Source organism: Rhinatrema bivittatum, chromosome 1 (genome assembly GCF_901001135.1).
Source record: "Rhinatrema bivittatum chromosome 1, aRhiBiv1.1, whole genome shotgun sequence".
In the NCBI taxonomy this organism is placed as follows: Eukaryota; Metazoa; Chordata; class Amphibia; order Gymnophiona; family Rhinatrematidae; genus Rhinatrema; species Rhinatrema bivittatum.
In genome coordinates, this window is record NC_042615.1 from 159029120 (window position 1) to 159049877 (window position 20758).

Consider the following 20758-nt stretch of genomic DNA (forward strand, 5'->3'; position numbering starts at 1 on the left):
ACAGGGCTATTGTCTTTCATTCACACTCCCTCATAACACACAGAAATCCACACTCATCACACCACACACACCCCCACCCACACGCCTGCCAATGTCACTTACTTCACCCACCCTCCCAAAACACACCAAAACACGAATTCCTGGCTGCTACATTGGGAAGCCACGCATTTCACACACCCTCCAAATTTAAATTAAAGTACCCTCTTCCCCCCACCCACGCACTGCACTCCGATCACACACTACACCTGATACAAGTCCGTGCTTCTCCGCCGGCACCACAGGAACGGTCCGGGACACATCGCATTCAGTAGGGCCGTCAGATGCCAGCAACCAAAATGGCGCCGGCGAACCTTGCCCTTACTATGCTATATGGAGACACCAATGACGTTGGTACACCATGTGACATAGTAAGGGCAAGAACCCTTCGGCGCTACATCCTCAGCGGATATTTGCCCTTACTAGGTCAGGAATCCTGACGCACCTCTTTCACCGGTGAAGTTTTGCGACATGGCAGCCGGCGGAACAAACCCTAGCCCACACCCTCGCCATCGGCTGGCAGTTTACACATGTAGCCGGGGAGGAGCACGGTGAGGAACTGTTCTTATTTTCCGCCACGCGTTTTTCACAGGGGGGGTGCCACTGATTCTCCACATCTCCCGAGAGGGGGGCTATAGCGTGGGTTGCTCTATTTCGCCGGGTGGGGGGGGGGGGCGGGCCCAGGAAGGCGTGCTTGCATATTTAAACTATTCTTTGCTGGTGCTGTTCATTTGGGGTAAAAAAAAAAAAAAAAACACAAACTGTAACCTTCACTGCTCTGTTCTTTCAACTTAACCAGGCTCAGCTACTGCACCAATTGCTTTCAAATTTGGACACAACCTTGCTTTCACTTTCAGCAAGGTTCTTCTCTATCTAGATTACATAGATGTCACACGGTTACAGAAAAAAAATGTTTTTACATGTGTGTGGGGAAAACAGCGACATCTGTTGGACAGACATGCAACACACGCTATCTACCTTGGGAAATGAAGCTGCTGTACTGCGCATGCGCGGGCGGGAGCACACGTCGGGCACAGCGGGACCAACATGGCGCTGGGAGGAGCAGCAGCAGCAGCGGCGGCGGACCGGCGGCAATATCGGGCGTGGTGGTGTCAGCCGGCCGAAATTAGACACCTGGGAGGAGCTGCGGCGGCGATCTGGTACGGCTCACGTGCACGACAGGGAGGGATCCTCGCTGACCTCACGTCTTCGGGAGCGGGCCACGCAGAACCGCACAAGAGGGAGAGGGACGTGGGGGGGGGGGCAGCTGGGAGGGCATTGCGAGCCAGAGGGGATCAGAATCAGGGAAGGAGATTGAGAGAGGGTGCGGTGTCACTGACAAAAGGGTAGGGAGTAGGTGGGGAGAGGTGACAGTGAGGGGAGGGTGAATGAAGGGGGCAATGAGTGTCAGTGGAGAGACACAGAGGGGAGAGGTGAGTGTGAGGGGTGAGAGTTGGAGTGGGGACAGTGGAGTGAAGGGGGGGTTAGTGACAAGGGGGAGGGGTGAGTGTGAGGGGAGAGAGCTGGAGTGGGGACAGGGGAGGAAAGGGGGGGTGAGTGAACAAGGGGGAGGACGATGTGTGACTGAGGTATATGAGGAAGGGGGAGGGGGGGAAGAACCTGACTCTGCCACTGCAACGCGTGGCTGGGCACAGCTAGTTTAGTATAAAATTTCTTGTTTGCACCGCTGACATAAGAATATATATTTTTCGTTAGTTCGTATGCTTCAATTGAAGGTGAAAGTTTTTGTAATCAACATTTCCATACATTCACATTGAATGCTTTTTTCTGTCTTGCTAGGGAAAAAATTCAACATCTTTAGTGATGGGTATATACTTACATTAATACTTAAAACAATATAATCCATATCTGTGCTATGGGTATATAGTAGTTGCCAGGGGCATATTTACAGACAGTTTCATAAAAAAGACAATTATGACAGGCATTTCAGCATCAATGTTAACTTATACCATAACTACACCAAACATCCACAAAAAGGGAATATTTTCCCAGCTGCGGTTTGAATTAATTACAGGAGTTGTTCTCGAGGCTGACTCATGATCTCTGCAAAGCCTCTCAGAACATCAGTGTGGAAGTGGGTAGTTCCCTCACATTCTTGCAGGGGGCTTACAGAACTGCTGATGTGGTTCCATAAGCACTCTCTCTGCAAGACCTTGGAGTAGGACCTATGCTGGTTGGAAAAAGTACAGATGGGTGTGGCAAAAATACCATCCCATTTACAGTGGTTTGTTTGGATGGAACTAGAAAAAGTGGACAAGGCTATGGGGCCAAATGAGATACATCACAGGATACTAATAGAGAGGTGCTGGCGAGTCCGCTGAAGTACCTGTTCAATAGATTATTTGATTCAGGAGTGGTACCACAATATTGTGGAAAGGCAGTTGTGGTCCCACTTCACAAAAGTGGTAGAAGAAAAGCAGCTGAAAACTACAGGCCAATTAGCCTTTCCTCAGTGGTAGGAAAATTAATGGAGACTCTGCTGAAGGAATTAGTGTTTGGGCAATTGCCAGGTTCTTGTGGCCTGGTTTTGGCCTCTGTTGGAAACAGGATGCTGGGCTTCATGGACCCTTGGTCTGACCCTGCATGGCAATTTCTTATGATCTTATGTAAAGGATAGTAAACTCTCTACAAACCAATGGGTTGCAGGATCTGAGGCAACATGATTTTACCAGAGGAAGGTTGTATCAATCAAATCTGATCAATTTTTTTTTTGATTGACTACAGCAGAGGCTCCTAAACCTGTCCTGAGGGACCCCCAGCCAGTCGGGTTTTCAGTCTATCCACAATGAATACGCATGAGATAAATTGTTTATGCTATGAGGCAGTGAATGCAAATTGATCTCATGTGCATTCATTGTAGACAGCCTGAAAACCTGACTGGCTGGGGGTCCTCCAGAACAAGTCTGGGAACCACTGGACTAGAGAACTAGATCAAGAGCAGGTACTTGATGTAGTTTACTTGGATTTCAGCAAAATGTTTTTATATGGTTTTGCAAAGGAGGCAGTCTAGGAGTGGGTCACAAGGTAGTGGAAGAGATTACAGAAAGTGGGTGAATGACAAAGCAAATGTTGCTTACCTGTAACAGGTGTTCTCACAGGACAGCAGGATGTTAGTCCTCACATATGGGTGACATCATCAGGATGGAGCCCAATCACGGAAAACTTCTGTCAAAGTTTCCAGAACTTTGACTGGCCTCCACTGGGCATGCCCAGCATGGCACTAACCATGCAGCCAGCAGGGGTCCCCCTTCAGTCTTATTTGATAGCTACAGGCAGTGCCGAAAAAATAAAACAAAACGTTACGAACCCAACACCGCGGGGCAGCGGGCAGGTTTCGTGAGAACTAACATCCCGCTGTCCTGTGAGAACACCTGTTACAGGTAAGCAACATTTGCTTTCTCACAGGACAAGCAGGATGGTAGTCCTCACATATGGTTGAGTACCAAGCTGAGGATGTCCGAACATGCACCAAATGTACCCAACAGCGTGCAACAGGCACAACAACTGTGGTGGAATTTGGTAGAGGGCATCCTGAACCCCACCGGGCAGGCGGAAGGGTGTTGGTACGTCACGTTGGAAAGAGGTTACGCAGGACAGATTGGCCAAAGATGGAATCTTGTCTTCCAGCTTTGTCCAAGCAATAGTGGGCTGTGAAGGTTTGGAGTGAGCTCCAGGTGGCAGCCCTGCAAATGTCAGGAAGCGGCACTGATCGTAGGTGTGCTACTAAAGTCGCCATGGCCCTTACAGTGTGCGCTTTAACACGGTCTTGAAAAGGAATGCCTGCTTGCTGATAGCAAAAACATATGTAGTCCGCCAATCAGGAGGAGAGAGTCTGCTTACCCACAGGCTGCCCTAATTTATTGGGATGGAAGGAGACGAATAGCTGAGTGCTCTTCCTGTGGGCAACTGTACGGTCTAGGTACAACGCTAGAGCCCGTTTACAGTCGAGGGCATGCAGACCCTGTTCTCCTGGATTGGAATGGGGCCTGGGAAAGAAGGTAGGTAGTATGATGGATTGATTAATGTGAAACTCCGAAACTACCTTAGGTAAGAATTTAAGGTAAGTGCGGAGTACCGCCTGGTCCTGCAGGAGTTTAGTGTAAGGCGGATAGGTAACTAGGGCCTGTAATTCACTAACCCTGCGAGCTGAAGTGATAGCTAGAAGGAAAATCACCTTCCATGTGAGATATTTTAGGTCGCAGGAGTGAAGAGGCTCAAATGGAGGTTTCATGAGCCGACCAAGAACCAGATTAAGGTCCCAAGAAGGGGCTGGAGGCCGCAAGGCTGGCTTGATATGAAGCAAGCCTTTAAGAAAACATGTTACGAGGGGTTGTACCGATATAGGGACATCCCCGACACCTTTATGGAAGGCGCCTACCGCACTGACATGCATTCTGATTGAGGAAGTCTTTAGACCGGATTCCGATAAATGCCAGAGATAGTCCAAAAATCTCGGGATTGGACAGGAAAAGGGATCAAGGGCCTGAGAAGAGCACCATGACGTGAACCTATTCAATTTGTAGGAATACGATTTTCTCGTGGAAGGCTTCCATGAAGCAATCAAGACACAGGAGACTGGATCAGAAAGGTTAAGTGGCTGAAGGATTAACCTTTCAACATCCATGCTGTTAGGGACAGAGCCTGAAGATTGGGGTGGCGAAGGCACCCGTCGTTTTGAGTGATTAGAAGCGGGTCTGTTCCCAGAGGAATGTGCCTGCGAATGGAAAGATCCTGAAGAATAGGAAACCATACTTGGCAGGGCCAGTGGGGTGTGATCAGGATCATGGTTCCCTTGTCCTGACATAACTTCAAGAGAGTCTTTGAGAGAAGCGGAAGTGGAGGGAATGCTTATAGGAGAGCGGTTGACCATGATAGGGAGAACGCGTCTCTTGGTGGAAAATGTTGGCTGCGAGTGAGAGAGCAGAAATTGCCTACTTTGCTATTCTGGAGTGATGCAAAGAGGTCTATTTGAGATAACCCCATTTTTGGAAGATGGAGTTCACTACTGAGGGGTTTAGAGACCACTAGTGCAGTTGGAAGTTGTGACTCAACAGGTCTGCCAACACGTTGTCCACTCCCGGCAAGTAGACGGCCCTGAGGTACACTGAGTGGGAGAGGGCATCCGCCCATATCTGTGCAACTTCCTGACACAGAAGGTAGGATCCTGTCCCTCCCTGTTTGTTGATGTACCACATGGCCTCCTGGTTGAACATCTGGATCAGGATGACTTGATTGAACAGGTGATCCTGAAATACTCGGAGAGCGTATCTTATTGCTCGAAGCTCCAGGAAATTTATTTGGTATTTGGCTTCCTCTGGAGACCAGGAACCTTGTGTCTGGAGATCGGCCACATGGGCTCCCCACCCAAAGTTGGAAGCATCGGTGGTGAGAATTATTTGAGGGTTTGGCGCTTGAAAAGGCAAGCCCTGGAGAAGATTGATGTGTTTCGTCCACCAGGCGAGAGACAAACGGAGTGAGTCTGTGACGTGGACAATGGTCGACAGGGGCTGAATGGATTGAGTCCATTGTGACCTTAGAGTCCACTGCATGACTCTCATGGCCAGGCGGGCCATTGGTGTGACCTGAACTGAGGACGCCATGTGTCCTAGAAGGATGAGAAAACTATGAGCAGTCGTCGAGTGTTGAGACTGCAGCTGTTGTGCCAGAGACACGATAATGAGGGCTCATTGTCGAGGCAGGAAAGCCTTTGCCTGTAAGGTGTCCAAGTCTGCCCCAATGAACGATAAGGTTTGAGGTGGGACTAAGGAGGATTTGTCGTAATTGACGAGAAATCGGAGTGAAATTAGAGTGTAGGGATGACAAAGCAGATTGCTGAGTCGGAGCCCTGATTAACCAGTCGTCCAGAGAGGGGTAGACGTGGACACCTTGAGTCCTGAGAAAGGCGGCAACTATGACGAGGCATTTTGTAAATACTCGTGGTACAGATGCTAGGCTGAATGGTAGCACTTGGTATTGATAGTGCTTGGGGCCTACGAGAAACCTCAAGAATTTGCGATGAGATGGAGTTATTGCAATATGAGTATGCGTCCTGAAGGTAAAGAGAGCAGAGCCAGTCTCCTCTTTGAAGAATAGGAAGCAGGGAGCCCAAGGTTACCATCTTGAACTTTTCTCTCTGAAGGTACTTGTTGAGGGCTCATAGATCCAAAATTGGACAAACGCCTCCCGATCTTTTGGGGATTAGAAAGTACCGGGAATAGAATCCAAGGCCTTGCTGTTCCAGGAGCAATGAATGGTCGGATGTTCTCCACGTCATTAGAGGTGGGGAATCCGGCGGGATGGAGAGAAAGTTGAGATGATAGCCTTGAGCAATTATTACTAGGACCCAGTGGTCCGAGGTGATTGATTGCCATATGTTGTTGAAATGGCACAAGCAGCCTCCCACTGGGATATTCGGTAATGGAATCTGGTCTCTATGCGAGAGTCAAAAACCAGAAGCAGGGCCTGGTTGGGGGGCTGTCTGTGGCTTTTGCTTTCGAGTTTGACGAGACTGTGATTTGAGGAATGGTCTCGCAGAGCAGCAGCTGGCGGGTAGGACTTCTTTGGTCTATAAAAAGACTTTTTAGAGTCCTTCCGGAAAGGCTGTTTAGAAGGATAATCTGAAGGGAACAGAGAGAGCTGTCTGAGAGTCTCATGATGGTCCTTTAGTTCAGCCACTGTCTTTTGAATCTGCTCGCCAAAACGATTGTCTCCAACGCAGGGGAGGTCTGACAACCGCCCTTGCACTTCTAGACGAAGGTCTGAAGACTTAAGCCAAGCCCATTGTCTTGCTGAAACAGCTGCTGCAGACACTCTGGTTGCAGTGTCAAAGATATCATAACATGATCTAATCTCACGTTTGCCTGCCTCCAAACCCTTATTAAGTAGGGTGTGGAACTTTTCTGGAAGTGACTAAGGCAGGGGTGGGCAATTCCGGTCCTCGAGGGCTGCAAACCAGTCGGGTTTTCAGGATATCCTTAATGAATATGCATGAGAGAGACCTGCATACACATTGCCTCAGTTGTATGCAAATCTATTTCATGCATATTCATTAGGGGTATCCTGAAAACCCGATTGGTTTGCAGCCCTCGAGGACCGGACTTGCCCACCCCCCTGGACTAAGGCATGGAGGTTGTCAGGTCTTGAAGTTGCTTAAAAATGACTTTATGATATTGGTTCATATATAGTTGGTAAGCAGCAATTCAGAGGATCAGCATTGATCCCTGATAGACTCAGCGACCAATGGTATCCAAAAATTTTTGTTCCTTGCCAAGGCGAAAGGAAGTTTGAGTTTTGGACCTTTTTGCTTTCTTTTGCGCAGATTCAACCACCACAAATTGGTGATCCAATTGAGGCTTTTGAAAGCCTGGAGCTGACTGCACCAAGTAGGTAGAAGTCAGTTTTTCTGTGGACTGGTGCAATTGAGCCAGGATGTTCCCAGTTCTTTTTGAGAAGGTCAAGAAGATCTTGATGGATGGGGATGGATGGGGATGGAGGTGATTTCCTTGGGTGCGTCCAGGAATTGAAGCAACTCCATCATCTGATGTCTGTCGTCCTGTTCCGTTTGTAACTGGAAGGAGACTAATTCAGACATGCCCTTCACAAAGTTTATGAAAGAAAGGTCCTCTGGAGGAGAATGCTTTCTACTTTCAGTAGGTGAAGGTGGTGAAGGTAAATCATCGGTGTCTGGTGAAGAATCATTGGTCCAGGTATCATAAGGATCCACACCTGTGTCTCCAGGGACTGTAAAGGGACGGGGGGTAGTTGGATACCTGAAGGTCCCGGTTTAGGCTTCAAAGGAATAACCGGAGGCACCAATGAAGGCAATGAAGGCCCTGGCTCAGGCATCGAGGGCATCGGTGGATGGTTCAATGGTGATGGGGGCATCGATATTGATCTCGATGGCTGAGGCAGTACTCCCGAAGGAGGGATGCGGAACGGTGTTTCTCCTCCCGATGATAAAGTCAGCAGGGATGGTAACAGAGCCATCGGTGACCCGGGATCCACCGGTGGAAAGGCTGCAATAAGCGCTTCCATCCTCGATAGCAGCGGTGCCAATGCTGCTGGAATCGGGTCGGTGCTCGGTTCCACTATCGGTACCGATATTGGTGCCGGGGGAACCTGGAGTCAATGCATCTCCTTGTCAATGGCCTCCTGAACCATCCAGTCCAGTTCTTCTCGGAGACCTGGAGCAAGCAGCCCCGGCTCTGGAACAGAAGAAGGAGGCAGAGGCATAGCCGGAGGGACCACCATTAAAGGCGGAGTCGCGGCTCCCGACGCCCTGTCGGGTGAGGATTGCCTCGGTGACCCAGTCGCCGAAAAGGTAGGTGCCTTTTCTGGATGGGGTTTCTTCGGTGGCGGCTTGGACGATGGCGAGGCCCATGGCTTCGATGCCTCGATGGTCCGAGACTTTCAGTGCCGATGTTTCTCCTTACGATCCCCTCGGTCCTGAGGGGAAGAAGAGGATGTCGAAGGCCGGGAAGTGATCGACGCCAGGCGGTCACCGGTCCGAGGACGATGCTGGCGAGACGTTGACGGTGCCGGCTCCGATGACATCTATGCAATGGACGGAGTCGGGGTTTGAGCACGGAAGAGAAGTCCCATCTTCTTCTTTCTGGCCTTGTGACCTTTTGGTGTCATTAGGGCACATTTGGTGCAGTTCAAGACATCGTGCTCTCGTCCAAGATACAATACACAGACTTTATGCGGGTCTGTAATGGACATGGTACGAGTACAGTCCAGACACAGACGGAACCCTGACGCCATGGCCATAGAAAAATTGAGCCGCGGTACGGTTGACGGCCAGTAGGCCGCGAGGGCCAAACGCGACGGTAATCGATAGAAAACGGGTAAAAACTTACCGGAATACCACGGACTGAAAAAAGTTAACGGAGAGATCCCTGTGGGGCAATTTAACTTTAAATAATTCCGTGAGGAAAATTCCTTTCAGCAATACTTGCAGAGCGCCTTAACCGCGTGCCAACTGCTGCGTGGAAAAAAGAAGACTGAAGAGGGACCCCTGCTGGCTGCAGGGTTGGTGCCATGCTGGGCATGCCCAATAGAGGCCAGTCAAAGTTCTAGAAACTTTGACAAAAGTGTTCCGTGATTGGGCTCCATCCTGTGATGTCACCCATATGTGAGAACTACCATCCTGCTTGTCCTGTGAGAAACCCCTGAAGAGAAGAGAATGAAAAGCGAGATAAGAAAGCTTGAGGGGTGGTTGAAGGTTTGGCAGCTAGGACTCAATGCTAAGAAGTGCAGTCATTCATTTGAGTGCACAAAACTAAAGGAGCTGTATGTGATGGAGGTTGAGAGACTGATATGCATGGCCTAGGGAATCAGGAAACAGGTATCACTAGATTGAACAGTCTCTAATTCCTTTTCCTCCTCCTCCCCCACTCAAACAGCAACTGCTGTATCTGAAGCTCTTTCAGCCCCCAACATCCCCTTTTAAGTCTGTGTACTCAAGACTCCTTCGTTCACAGTGATGCAAATTACACATTAGCAGGCCAATTCAGTAAAGAATGCAGGAGAACAGGTGCTCGGTGTTGAGCGCCCGCTCTCCCAACATGCACCCAGCCACCTTCTCCTGGGCACATCCTATATTTAAATGAGGAGTCACACTAAAAGGAGGCACTAGTGCCTCCTTGGCCCAGGAGAGGTGACTGTCAGCAAGTTCAGGAAACCAACACTCAATTTTATGAGCGTTGATTTTCCGAATCCACTGACAGCAATTGGTTAAGAAAATGGATGCCGGTAAAATTGAGTGTCCGTTCTCCTAACCAGAAGGCAGGGGGTTCTTTTGTTTACATTTTTGGTTCCTTCGACTTAATATCACTAGGATACTAAGTCAGAGGGTGTACAAAAAAGCAGTATTTTCCGGTTTTCTGTACACTTTTCTGGGTTGCTTATAAATTAACGCCTACTCTTAGGCAGGCGCTAATTTATGAGCATAAAATGTGCAGATTGGCCACACATTTTACTTTTTGAAACTCGGGTGAATGACTAATAGGCTCATCAACATGCATTTGCATGCTATGAGCTCTATTAGTTTTCAAGAGGTTTGGCTGTGCGTTTTTGAGGCACTGAACCCTTTAAAGTATAAGGGGTAACAGACGCCCCCTCGAAAAAATGTGGCAAATGCGTATTGAACAGTGCACACAGCAGAGCACACTTTACAGAATCGGCCCGTAAGTGAGCCTCAAAGATAAGTGATTCTTAACATACAACTGCCTTACTACAAAAAGCTGTGATAGCACTAGGGTCTAAATATTAACTAGTCTTTCTGTTCTAACTTTTTTTAAATTATGATTTTATCACAGCCATACAATATATTATGCCCTACCTTGCCAAAGTAGATTTTCCTGAGCCAGGAACTCCTCTGAGTAGCATAAGTATTTTTCCTATAAGTGGCATCTTTCTTTTCACATTCTGAACCACAGGAAGGTTGAGCACCGGGCTAAACTGTGTTCTTTTGCTTCCATCTGATTCTCCCCATTCCTTCGGCAGAAAGGTGCCACCATTGTGCCAGGCACTTGAAGAAATTGGATGAGGAGCAGGAATTCCCATCCCAGAAAATCTGTCAGACGCAGGATTCCACTGCACAGGACTAACTGCAATTGGCGTCACAAAGCTGTAGCATCCACTAAGTGGATAAAACTCGCTGGCCAGGGGATTCCAGTTAGTCCACGGCACTGCAGAAACCTTGGTATGCTGTTCCAGCTGTGAATGGCATTCGTCAGCACGTACCGGTGATTTGATGCTGGACTCCATATTTCTCTGCAGATCACTGGCAGTCATTCTACCACTCTCTCGCTGAAGCTTCTGCAAGCTTGGATCCTCACATGTCTCAGTCTCATTACTGGCTCTGCCCAGATCTACTTGCCAGGGCTGAGATGGGAGACCCATGAGGTTTGAAGGTATGTGCACAGTACCATCAGAATTTCCACTCACTACCTCCAAGTCTCCAGGCTTTCCAAGTCCTGAAATCACATTATGAACAGAAACCATCACAGCTGGATTACTCCTATCCAGTTCATCTGCAAAGACTCCAACATCAGCTAACATGCTGGCTCTAGTCTGCATAGTGGTGCCACCTGGATCTGAGAAAGAACCTGTGTGTTTGGGGTTTGCTGCAGAGGGAATAAACGGCAACACATTGTCATCTGTCTGGCTCTGTATCACAGGAAGCAGAGCATTAGAGCTAGGTTGTATCAAATCCGGTGGGTCGCAACTTTTACGGGTGTTGTCCAAAGCTGTGAACTGCGGCACAGAGTCTAGACTATGGTGATAACAGCTATCACTCAAACTGTATGTCTCATAAGCATTCTCTATCAAGGAATCCAACTCAGCAGTAAGCAGCCCTTCGGGAGGCAACAGGTTTTCCTCTGCATGTGTTTTCCTTTCTGTGGCTTTGCTTCCAGTAGAGATTTCCTGACTAATATCATCTAGAGAAGCTGCTATGGAATCAAACCCAAAATTTGAGGAAAATGATGCTACTGCTCCTTTAGCAGCTGTCGACAGCTCCAGCAAATAATCCATTGCATTATTAACTGTTTATAAAAATAAAACAAAATACAAGTCAGCAAACATTGGCTAAATAGTAAATAATTGTATTTTCAGTCTACCTAGTTTTTAAATAATTTTTTTTGCTACATTTTTGAAAAAAAAAGATAAATATATAAAAATACATCACATCAATATATCCAGACAAAGCAAAAAGTATATAGTCAGAAATTCAAATTGCTAAACAAAGGTTCATTTTTCTACAATATACTATGGTAAAAAATCTATTCTCACACTTTTGCCAATACACTTTCAGATTTACCCAATATTAACAGTGGTTAGAGCAGCAGCCTGATAACCAGGAAAACCAGCATTCATAACATAAGAACATAAGAAAATGCCATACTGGGTCAGACCAAGGGTCCATCAAGCCCAGCATCCTGTTTCCAACCGTGGCCAATCCAGGCCGTAAGAACCTGGCAAGTACCCAAAAGCTAAGTCCATTCCATGTTTCCATTGCTAATGGCAGTGGCTATTCTCTAAGTGAACCTAATAGCAGGTAATGGACTTCTCCTCCAAGAACTTATCCAATCCTTTTTTAAACACAGCTATACTAACTGCACTAACCACATCCTCTGGCAACAAATTCCAGAGTTTAATTGTGCGTTGAGTAAAAAAGAACTTTCTCCGATTAGTTTTAAATGTGCCCCATGCTAACTTCATGGAGTGCCTCCTAGTCTATTATCCGAAAGAGTAAATAACCGATTCACATCTACCCATTCTAGACCTCTCATAATTTTAAACACCTCTATCATATCCCCCCTCAGTCTTCTCTTCTCCAAGCTGAAAATCCTAACCTCTTTAGTCTTTCCTCAAAGGGGAGCTGTTCCATTCCCCTTATTTTGGTAGCCCTTCTCTGTACCTTCTCCATCGCAATTATATCTTTTTTGAGATGCGGCGACCAGAATTGTACACAGATTCTGATTCTGTTTCTCACACTGATGCTTGGGCAAGTCACTACACCCTCTGTTGCCTCAGATACAAACTTAGGGCCTGATTTAACTAAGTCTTTTCTCCCATTCTGTGTCTGTGAAAAATGCTTAGTAAATGAGGCTGTTAGATTTTAAGCCCTCTGGGACATAAAAATATATGCGTGTGGATTACAAATGACATTTACATAGATTGTTCCAGATACTATGCATACTGCAAATCAGCATATTCAAAGTACATTTTCAATGTCACAAATCATTATTTCTCTGAATTTTTTGTAAAATAAAATTAAAAACTGAAAAATGCTGCTTAAATAAATATTCAATCCCTGTGCTGTGGAAGCTCCAAGTTTACACAGATGAAAGATACTGCCCTAACAATTGGCTTACAACTGGCCTCTACCTGTGAATCATGAAAAAAAGGTCTGTTTTTATGGATTAAAAAACCCTCCTAATTCCACTACCATTGGTCAGACTGAGAATCTGAAGGAAAGCTGTGAAAATGAAGACCAAAGAGCATTCTAAGGAAATTAAAGTTATAAATATGCACAAGATAGGAAAATAACATCCAAATGCTTAGATATCCCAGTGAACACTGTTGGATCAATTGTGAAGAAATGGAAGTTGCATCATACCACCTAGACACTGCTTAGACAAGGCTGTCCTTCAAAACTCAGCATCAGAGCAGGAAGGAGACTTATAAAGGAAGCCAAAGAAAGGCTAACAATCACTTCTGAAAGAGCTATAGAGTTCAGTGGCTAATAGAGTGCAGGTTCACCAGTGAAGCATATCAAGAGCTCTACATACAACTAATCTGCATGAGTGGGTAGCTAGAAAAAACCATTACTGAAGAAAACACACCTCAAAGTATGACTTGAGTTTGCCAGAAAGCATCAGAGTGACCCCGTTAAAATGGAGGATAATGATTTTGTCAGATGAGACAAACATGGAGCTTTTTGGCCAAAATCCAAAACGCTATGAATGGCACAAACCTAACACTGCCCATGTCTCAGCAAATACCATCCCAATAGTAAAGAACGGGGGAGGCAGCATCATGTTGTGGGGATGCTTTTCCGTAGCAGGCACTAGGCATCTTGTTAAAACTGAACAGCAGATGTATGGTGCAACATACAGGGAGATACTGCAAGACAACTTGATTCAGTCTGCTAAAAAACTAAAACTTGGAAAAAAGTTCACCTTTCAGCAGGACAAAGATCCCAAGCATAAGGCCAAAGCAACATAGGAGTGGTTGAATAACAAAAAGGTGAATGTTCTACAATGGCCAAGTCAAAGTCCAGATCTCAATCCAATCAAGAATCTGTGGCACTATTTGAAAACTGCAGTCCATAAGCATCATCTAACCCAGTGGTTCTCAACCTTTTCCCCATCGAGACACACCTGACAGGCCACAATCACATGTGTGACAATTCACGGCGGAAATAAAAAGTAAAGGTCCGGTAATTATTTTTATTGTTTAAAATGACAAGGAAAAGATACGTATTCTGTCTGAACAGAAACTGCATAAATAGTAAACATCCCACACCAAAACAGCACCAATTTCCAGCACTTCAGTAACCACCTTACCTAAGAAAAGGCAACACTGATAATATTACACCAGGCCTTAAGACACCAATACATCTCCTATTAGGAAAATGGACCAAGTCAGGCTGCTATAGAGCCCTACACAGAAACTACACACCAGCAGAATACCTCACCTCAGTCACATGTGCTGACCCTCACCTAACAAGGAATAAAGAGACCAAAACGCATAACTAGAAGCATGCAGAAAAAACTGAATTGGAAACTGCAACAAGCCAGAGTCTCTGTATGCAGTGCAACAAAGGAAAAAAAGAAACATCACCCATCCTTATAAAACAAATCAAGAAATATAAAATCAGTAGCAGTAAAACCATACTAACAAAAAGAACAGATTATTTCGAAACAGCTGATGAGTGGAATATCCAATAATTAAAAACTCATAAAAAATTCTAGATACCAAAAATTTTTTTCAAAATAGCAGACACAAAGACCCAAGTAATGAAAATGTTGAGATTACTTTCCTGATAATCTCGTTTTCCTTAGTGTAGACAGATGGACTCAGAACAAGTGGGTATAGTGTGCTCGTGCTAGCAGTTGGAGACGGATCTGACGTCAGCATGGGTACATATACCCCCACGGGAAGTGAGACAATTCAGTAATCTTCCTTGCAAAAGCTATTATGGATATATGTGTACTGACGATCAATGAAATAGTGAAAACAGGATTCCCCTGACCGATTGATAGTAGCTGGAGACCGCCAGCATTCCCAACCGGAAGGCGTCGACACCTGGAAGAGTGGACGCACTCATGGAAGAAGTGAAAAGGCTTACCTTGAATCGGTGAAACCCCTGTATACCGGCAGCCGGGCGGGATGCTGAGTCCATCTGTCTACACTAAGGAAAACGAGATTATCAGGTAAGTAATCTCAACATTTCCTAGGGTGTAGCCAGATGGACTCAGAACAAGTGGGATGTACAAAAGCTACTCCCGAAGCGAGCGAGAGGCTGCCTGAGGACCGCCCTCACAAATGCTGTGTCCTCCCTGGCCTGGACATCCAGACGATAAAACCTGGAGAAGGTATGGAGGGAGGACCATGTCGCCGCTTTACATATTTCTGCGGGTGACAGCATCCTAGACTCTGCCCACGATGCTGCTTGGGCTCTGGTAGAATGAGCCTTGACTTGTAGAGGTGGTGACTTCCCGGCCTCTACGTAGGCCGCTCTGATAACTTCTTTAATCCAGCGGGCGATGGTGGGCCGAGAGGCCGCTTCTCCTTGTTTCTTCACGCTGTGCAGGATGAACAGATGTTTCTGTCATTTCCAGATATCTGGGCAGCAATCTGCCGATGTCGAGATGGCGTAACAAACGCCCTTCTTCTGATTTCTTCAGACCCGCCGTGGTTGGCAAGGATATGGTCTGGTTGAGGTGAAATTGTGAGACTACCTTAGGCAAGAAGGATGGAACCGTGCGAAGATGGATAGCCTCTGGAGTGATTTTAAGAAAGGGATCACGGCAGGACAGCGCTTGTAGCTCCGAGATGCGACGTGCTGAACACACAGCCAGCAAGAACACCATCTTCAACGTCAGAGAACAAAGAGACAGGCCCCGAAGGGGTCTGAAGGTGGATCCCGCGAAGAAATCCAAAACTATGTTGAGGTTCCACAGGGGCACTGGCCACTTCAGTGGCGGACGAATGTGCTTGACTCCTTTCAGGAATCGAGAAACATCTGGGTGCGTGGCAATAGTCTTGCCATCCCTCCGGGGACCGTAGCAAGACAGCGCAGCCACCTGAACCTTGATGGAGCTGAGGGAGAGACCCTTCTGAAGCCCATCCTGCAGGAAATCCAAAACAATAGGGATTGTGGTCGCATGTGGATTGGTGCCATGAGTGTCGCACCAAGCTTCAAACACTCTCCAGATCCTTACGTAGTTGAGGGATGTGGAGAACTTGCGAGCTCGGAGGAGTGTATCTATCACCGGCTCCGAGTAACCTCTTTTCTTCAGCCTAGCCCTCTCAATGGCCAGACCGTAAGAGAGAATTGAGCCGGATCCTCGTGGAGGATGGGACCCTGACGTAGCAGGTCCCTGAGAGGAGGCAGGGGAAGGGGCTCCCCTGCCAGTAGTCTTCTCATGTCCGCGTACCAGGGTCTTCTTGGCCAATCTGGTGCCACTAGAAGAACTAGGCCCCGGTGCTTCCGAATCTTGTGGATAAGGGTGCCCAGCAGGGGCCACGGAGGAAAAGCTTTTGCAGGGTCCCTGGAGGCCATGGCTGAACCAGGGCGTCGATCCCGTGAGAGAATGGATCTCGCTTGCGGTTGAAGTATCTGGGTACTTGAGCATTGGACCTGTCCGCTAGTAAGTCCATGTCCGGAATCCCCCAGTGATCCACAATCATCTGGAAGGCTGTGGGCGACAGCTGCCATTCCCCCGGATTTAGGCTTTCTCTGCTGAGGAAGTCTGCCGCGGTGTTGTCCCTCCCGGCAATGTGGACGGCGGAGATATCCTGAAGATTCGCCTCTGCCCAAGCCATCAGCGGGGCTCTCTCTAGGGACACCTGTCGGCTTCTGGTTCCGCCCTGACGGTTGATGTATGCCACCGTGGTGGCGTTGTCGGACATCACTCTGGCTGCTCTGTTCTTCAGTCTGTGAGCAAATCGAAGGCATGCCAATCGGACTGCCCGGGCCTCTAGACGGTTGATGTTCCACGCTGACTCTTCTCTGTTCCACCGCCCTTGTGCGGTGAGTTCTTCGCAGTGTGCACCCCAGCCGCTCAGGCTGGCATCTGTGGTGAGCAAGGTCCACGTGGGTGAGGACATCTTCGACCACCTGCTCATGTGGTTGGACTGCAACCACCACCGCAACTGGGTCCGCACTCTGGCTGGCAGATGAAGGCGCGTGGAATAGTTCCGTAGCCAGGGGCTCCAGCGAGAGAGCAGGGAGTGTTTTAGAGGTCTCATATGGGCCCTCGCCCAAGGCACCACTTCCAGGGTGGATGCCATGAGACCAAGAACCTGCAGATAATCCCAGGCTATGGGCCGACTGGCTCCCATCAAATACTGGATACGCTGCTGAAGTTTCTACTTTCTCTTGGTAGTGAGACTGACTGTGTCTGCCCGGGTGTCGAACTGTACTCCCAGGTATTCCAGTGACTGGGAAGGCTGTAGGCAGCTCTTGCTGAGGTTGATTACCCAGCCCAAGCTTTCCAGAAGGGCGATCACTCTGTCGGTTGTCCAAAGGCTCTCCTCTCGATATTTCGCCTTGATCAGCCAGTCGTCTAGGTAGGGATGGACCAGAATCCCTTCCCGCCTGAGTGCCTCTGCTACCACTACGACCACCTTGGTGAATGTCCGTGGTGACGTGGCCAACCCGAAGGGCAGAACCCGAAACTGGAAGTGGCGTCCTAGAACCTTGAAGCGTAGGTAGCGCTGATGATCCAGATGGATCGGGATATGCAGGTATGGCTCTGACAGGTCTAATGCCGTGAGGAATTCCCCTGGCTGTACTGCGGCCTTGACGGAGCGCAGAGTCTCCATGCGAAACCTCGGTACCCGTAAGTATCGATTGACTGACTTGAGGTCCAGCACAGGCCGAAAGGTACCCCCTTTCTTGGGTACCATGAAATAAATGGAATAGTGTCCAGAATTCACTTCCCAGGCAGGTACTGGGATGATGGCTTTCAAGGACAGGAGCCTCGCCAGGGTAGCTTCCAATGCTGCCTTCTTGTGTATGGGACATGAAGATTCCACAAACTTGTCCAGAGGGAGATGATGAAAGTCCAGATAATATCCCTCCCGGATAATGGCGAGGACCCACTGGTCCGACGTGATCTCGACCCATCTGGGGTAGAAGAGGGTCAACCTGCCCCCTATGGCTCCGTTCCCCAGATGAATTGGCGGATTCTCATTGAGAGGCGCGGCCGGGACCCGAGCCCGGGCCTGCTCCCCTCTTGTGCTGCTTGGTCCGAAAGGACTGATTCCTGGCCTGAGGACGTAGTGCCTGGTAGCGACCCCTGTAAGGAACAAAAAGCGCTGTGAACTCCTGCCCCTGGAGGGCCTTGGAAAGGCGCACTGGCCCCTTCTGAACCGATCTTCCGGCAGTCTAGGCACTGGAGAGGCACCCCATGTACTGGCCAGTTTATCAAGGTCGCTGCCAAATAGGAAAGAGCCCTTAAAAGGCAATCTGGTGAGGCGTGTCTTTGAAGGCACATCAGCTGACCATCTCCAGATCCAGAGCTCCCTCCTGGCGGCTACGGAGGATGAAATCCCCTTAGCTGTTGTCCAGACCAGATCTGATGCAGCATCCGTGAGGAACGAAAGAGCTGACTCCATGTCAGCTGCTGGAGCGTTGTTCCTAACCTGTGACAAACAGGCACACGTCACTACTGTGCAGTAGGTCGCGATCCGCAAAGATAGAGCTGCCACCTCAAAGGTCTGTTTCAGAATGGCATCCAGTCGCTGGTCATGAGGCTCCTTGAGGGCCGTCCCCCCTTCAACTGGAATGGTAGTGCGCTTGACCACAGCGCTAATCAAGGCGTCCACCTGAGGGCACGCCAGCAGGTCCTGGATAGCCGGTGCTAATAGGTACATGCCCGTCAGGGCCCGGCCCCCTTTGAAGGAAGCCGCCGGTGCCGCCCATTCTAAATCTATCAGTTGTTGTGCTGCTTGCAAGAATGGAAAATGGCGGGCTGTAGGACGAAGACCTTCCAGCAGGGGATTCTGCGCAGAGGGTACCGAAGCGCAGGGACCTGTAATATCCAACTCCGCCAGACACTGAGACACCAGGTTGGAGAGATCCTCCTTAGGGAAGAACCGCCTCATGGTTCTATATGGCTCAATCCCTGGGGGAAGTTCCCCCTCGTCCGGGAGTTCGGACTCGTCCTGTGAAACCTCCTGGTCTGATTGATCTGGACTGTCCAGCGGCGGGAGGTCCCGTTCACGATAAGGGTGTGAGGGTCCAGGAACAGAATCCATAGGAGGCGCCACCGCAGTGGCAGCCGCAGCCACCGCAGGAACCGCAGGAACAACAGGAACAGCAGGGCCTGGACGGGAAGCCGTTTGCATCTGTACAAAGGCATGAATCCCCTTAAAGAGATCCACCCAGGAAATTGAAGCAGCCTCTAATCGCCGGGGTACAAGATCCCCCGGGATTCCCGATTGGTCGAGACTGCCCGCTAAATCCGGGGTAGCCCCTGGGGAACTGTCAGCAAATCGTGGCTGAGACCGGTCCTGGCCTGAGGGTCCCACGGCCTCCTCACATTGGGCACATAGGGAGTCTGGCTCTTCACTGTGCGTGGCTCTAAGCTGGCATGCAGAGCAGAGGCCAAGGGCTTTAATGCCTGAGGCAGGCAGCGCCACCGCTGAAGACGCTGCGGCGTTCTGATCCATGGAAAAGTATGCGCTGAATGCTTAAAGAACAGGCGCACAATAATTATAGTAGGCGGCAGCAATATGCGCTTAATACAACAGGCGCACAATAACAACAATATGCGGCAGCAATAAGCGCTTAATACAACAGGCGCACAATAACAACAATATGCGGCAGCAATATGTGCTTAATACAACAGGCGCACAATAATAACAATATGCGGCAGCAATAAGCGCTTAATACAACAGGCGCACAATAATAACAATATGCGGCAGCAATATGCGCTTAATACAACAGGCGCACAATAATAACAATATGCGGCAGCAATATGTGCTATATGTGCTCAGCAATAGGCGGCCATGAAAACAGCTCAATTGTATGCAATATGCACTCAGCAATATGCAGTTAGCAATACACGCTCTATGGCTGTCAATAGGCTCTCAGCAATAAGCGGTCAGCAATACACGTTCAATGGCATGCAATAGGATCACAGCAGAAAGCGGTTAGTAATACACGCTCAATGGCATTCAATAGGCTCCCAGCAATAAGCGGTTAGCAATACACGCTCAATGGCATTCAATAGGCTCTCAGCAATATGCGGTTAGCAATACACGCTCAGTGGCATTCAATATGCTTTCATCAACAGGCGGTTAGCAATACACGCTCAGTGGCATTCAATATGCTTTCATCAACAGGCGGTTAGCAATACACGCTCAGTGGCATATGCTCACAGCAATAAGGTAATATACGCACAAGGAGGAATAGAGCTGCGCCTATTACGGGCGCTCAATACCTGAACCAGGCCCACAAAATGGCGTCCTCCACGGCGTGCCACGCCGCCGATCCTCTGCTCCTCGGAGACCAGAAATAAGAGATGTACGCCTTACCTGATCCTCGGCGCTTCCCGGCTGGAACCCGGGCGGTCTCCGGCTGCGGGGGGAGAGGGCAAGTACCTTCACCCCCGCGTTTGAGGAAATGCACCCGCTGCCTCGTCCACGCCGGGACCGAGGCGCCTCGAAAGCCTCACCCGAACCTCGCCCGGGGGCTGTGTCCCTGCCGCGATTCAGCCACCGGACCGAGGACTTACACCTCTGGGGTGATCACGGAAATCACCCCGGGAAACTCTACTGGGGGAGGGACCTTAGGGTATCACCACAGGAGTGCGGGGCTCGATGCTATAGAAGTTTTATTAAGTAGAAAAAGAAAAAGAAAAAGTAGATTTGGAAAACACGCTCAGCAAGCGTGCAGGCTCTCCAAACTGCTTTGGAGACGGAAATTACTAAGTTGCTACGCTTCCTGTGGGGATAT

At 48.7% G+C, this 20758-nt stretch overlaps 1 protein-coding gene across 4 annotated transcripts in view; it reads right to left on the reverse strand.

Annotated features, from left to right (window-relative positions):
• N4BP2 (NEDD4 binding protein 2) overlaps positions 1-20758 on the reverse strand; it is a 501549-nt gene that overhangs the window by 409362 nt on the left and 71429 nt on the right. For all 4 annotated transcript variants that reach the window (XR_003854530.1, XM_029589135.1, XM_029589126.1 and 1 more), the window contains exon 3: positions 10400-11606. Coding sequence is in view for 3 of the 4 variants with exons in the window: in XM_029589135.1 (XP_029444995.1) it covers positions 10400-11606 (1207 nt within the window). In the remaining variant the exon portion in view is untranslated. The remainder of the gene's footprint in view (positions 1-10399; positions 11607-20758) is intronic.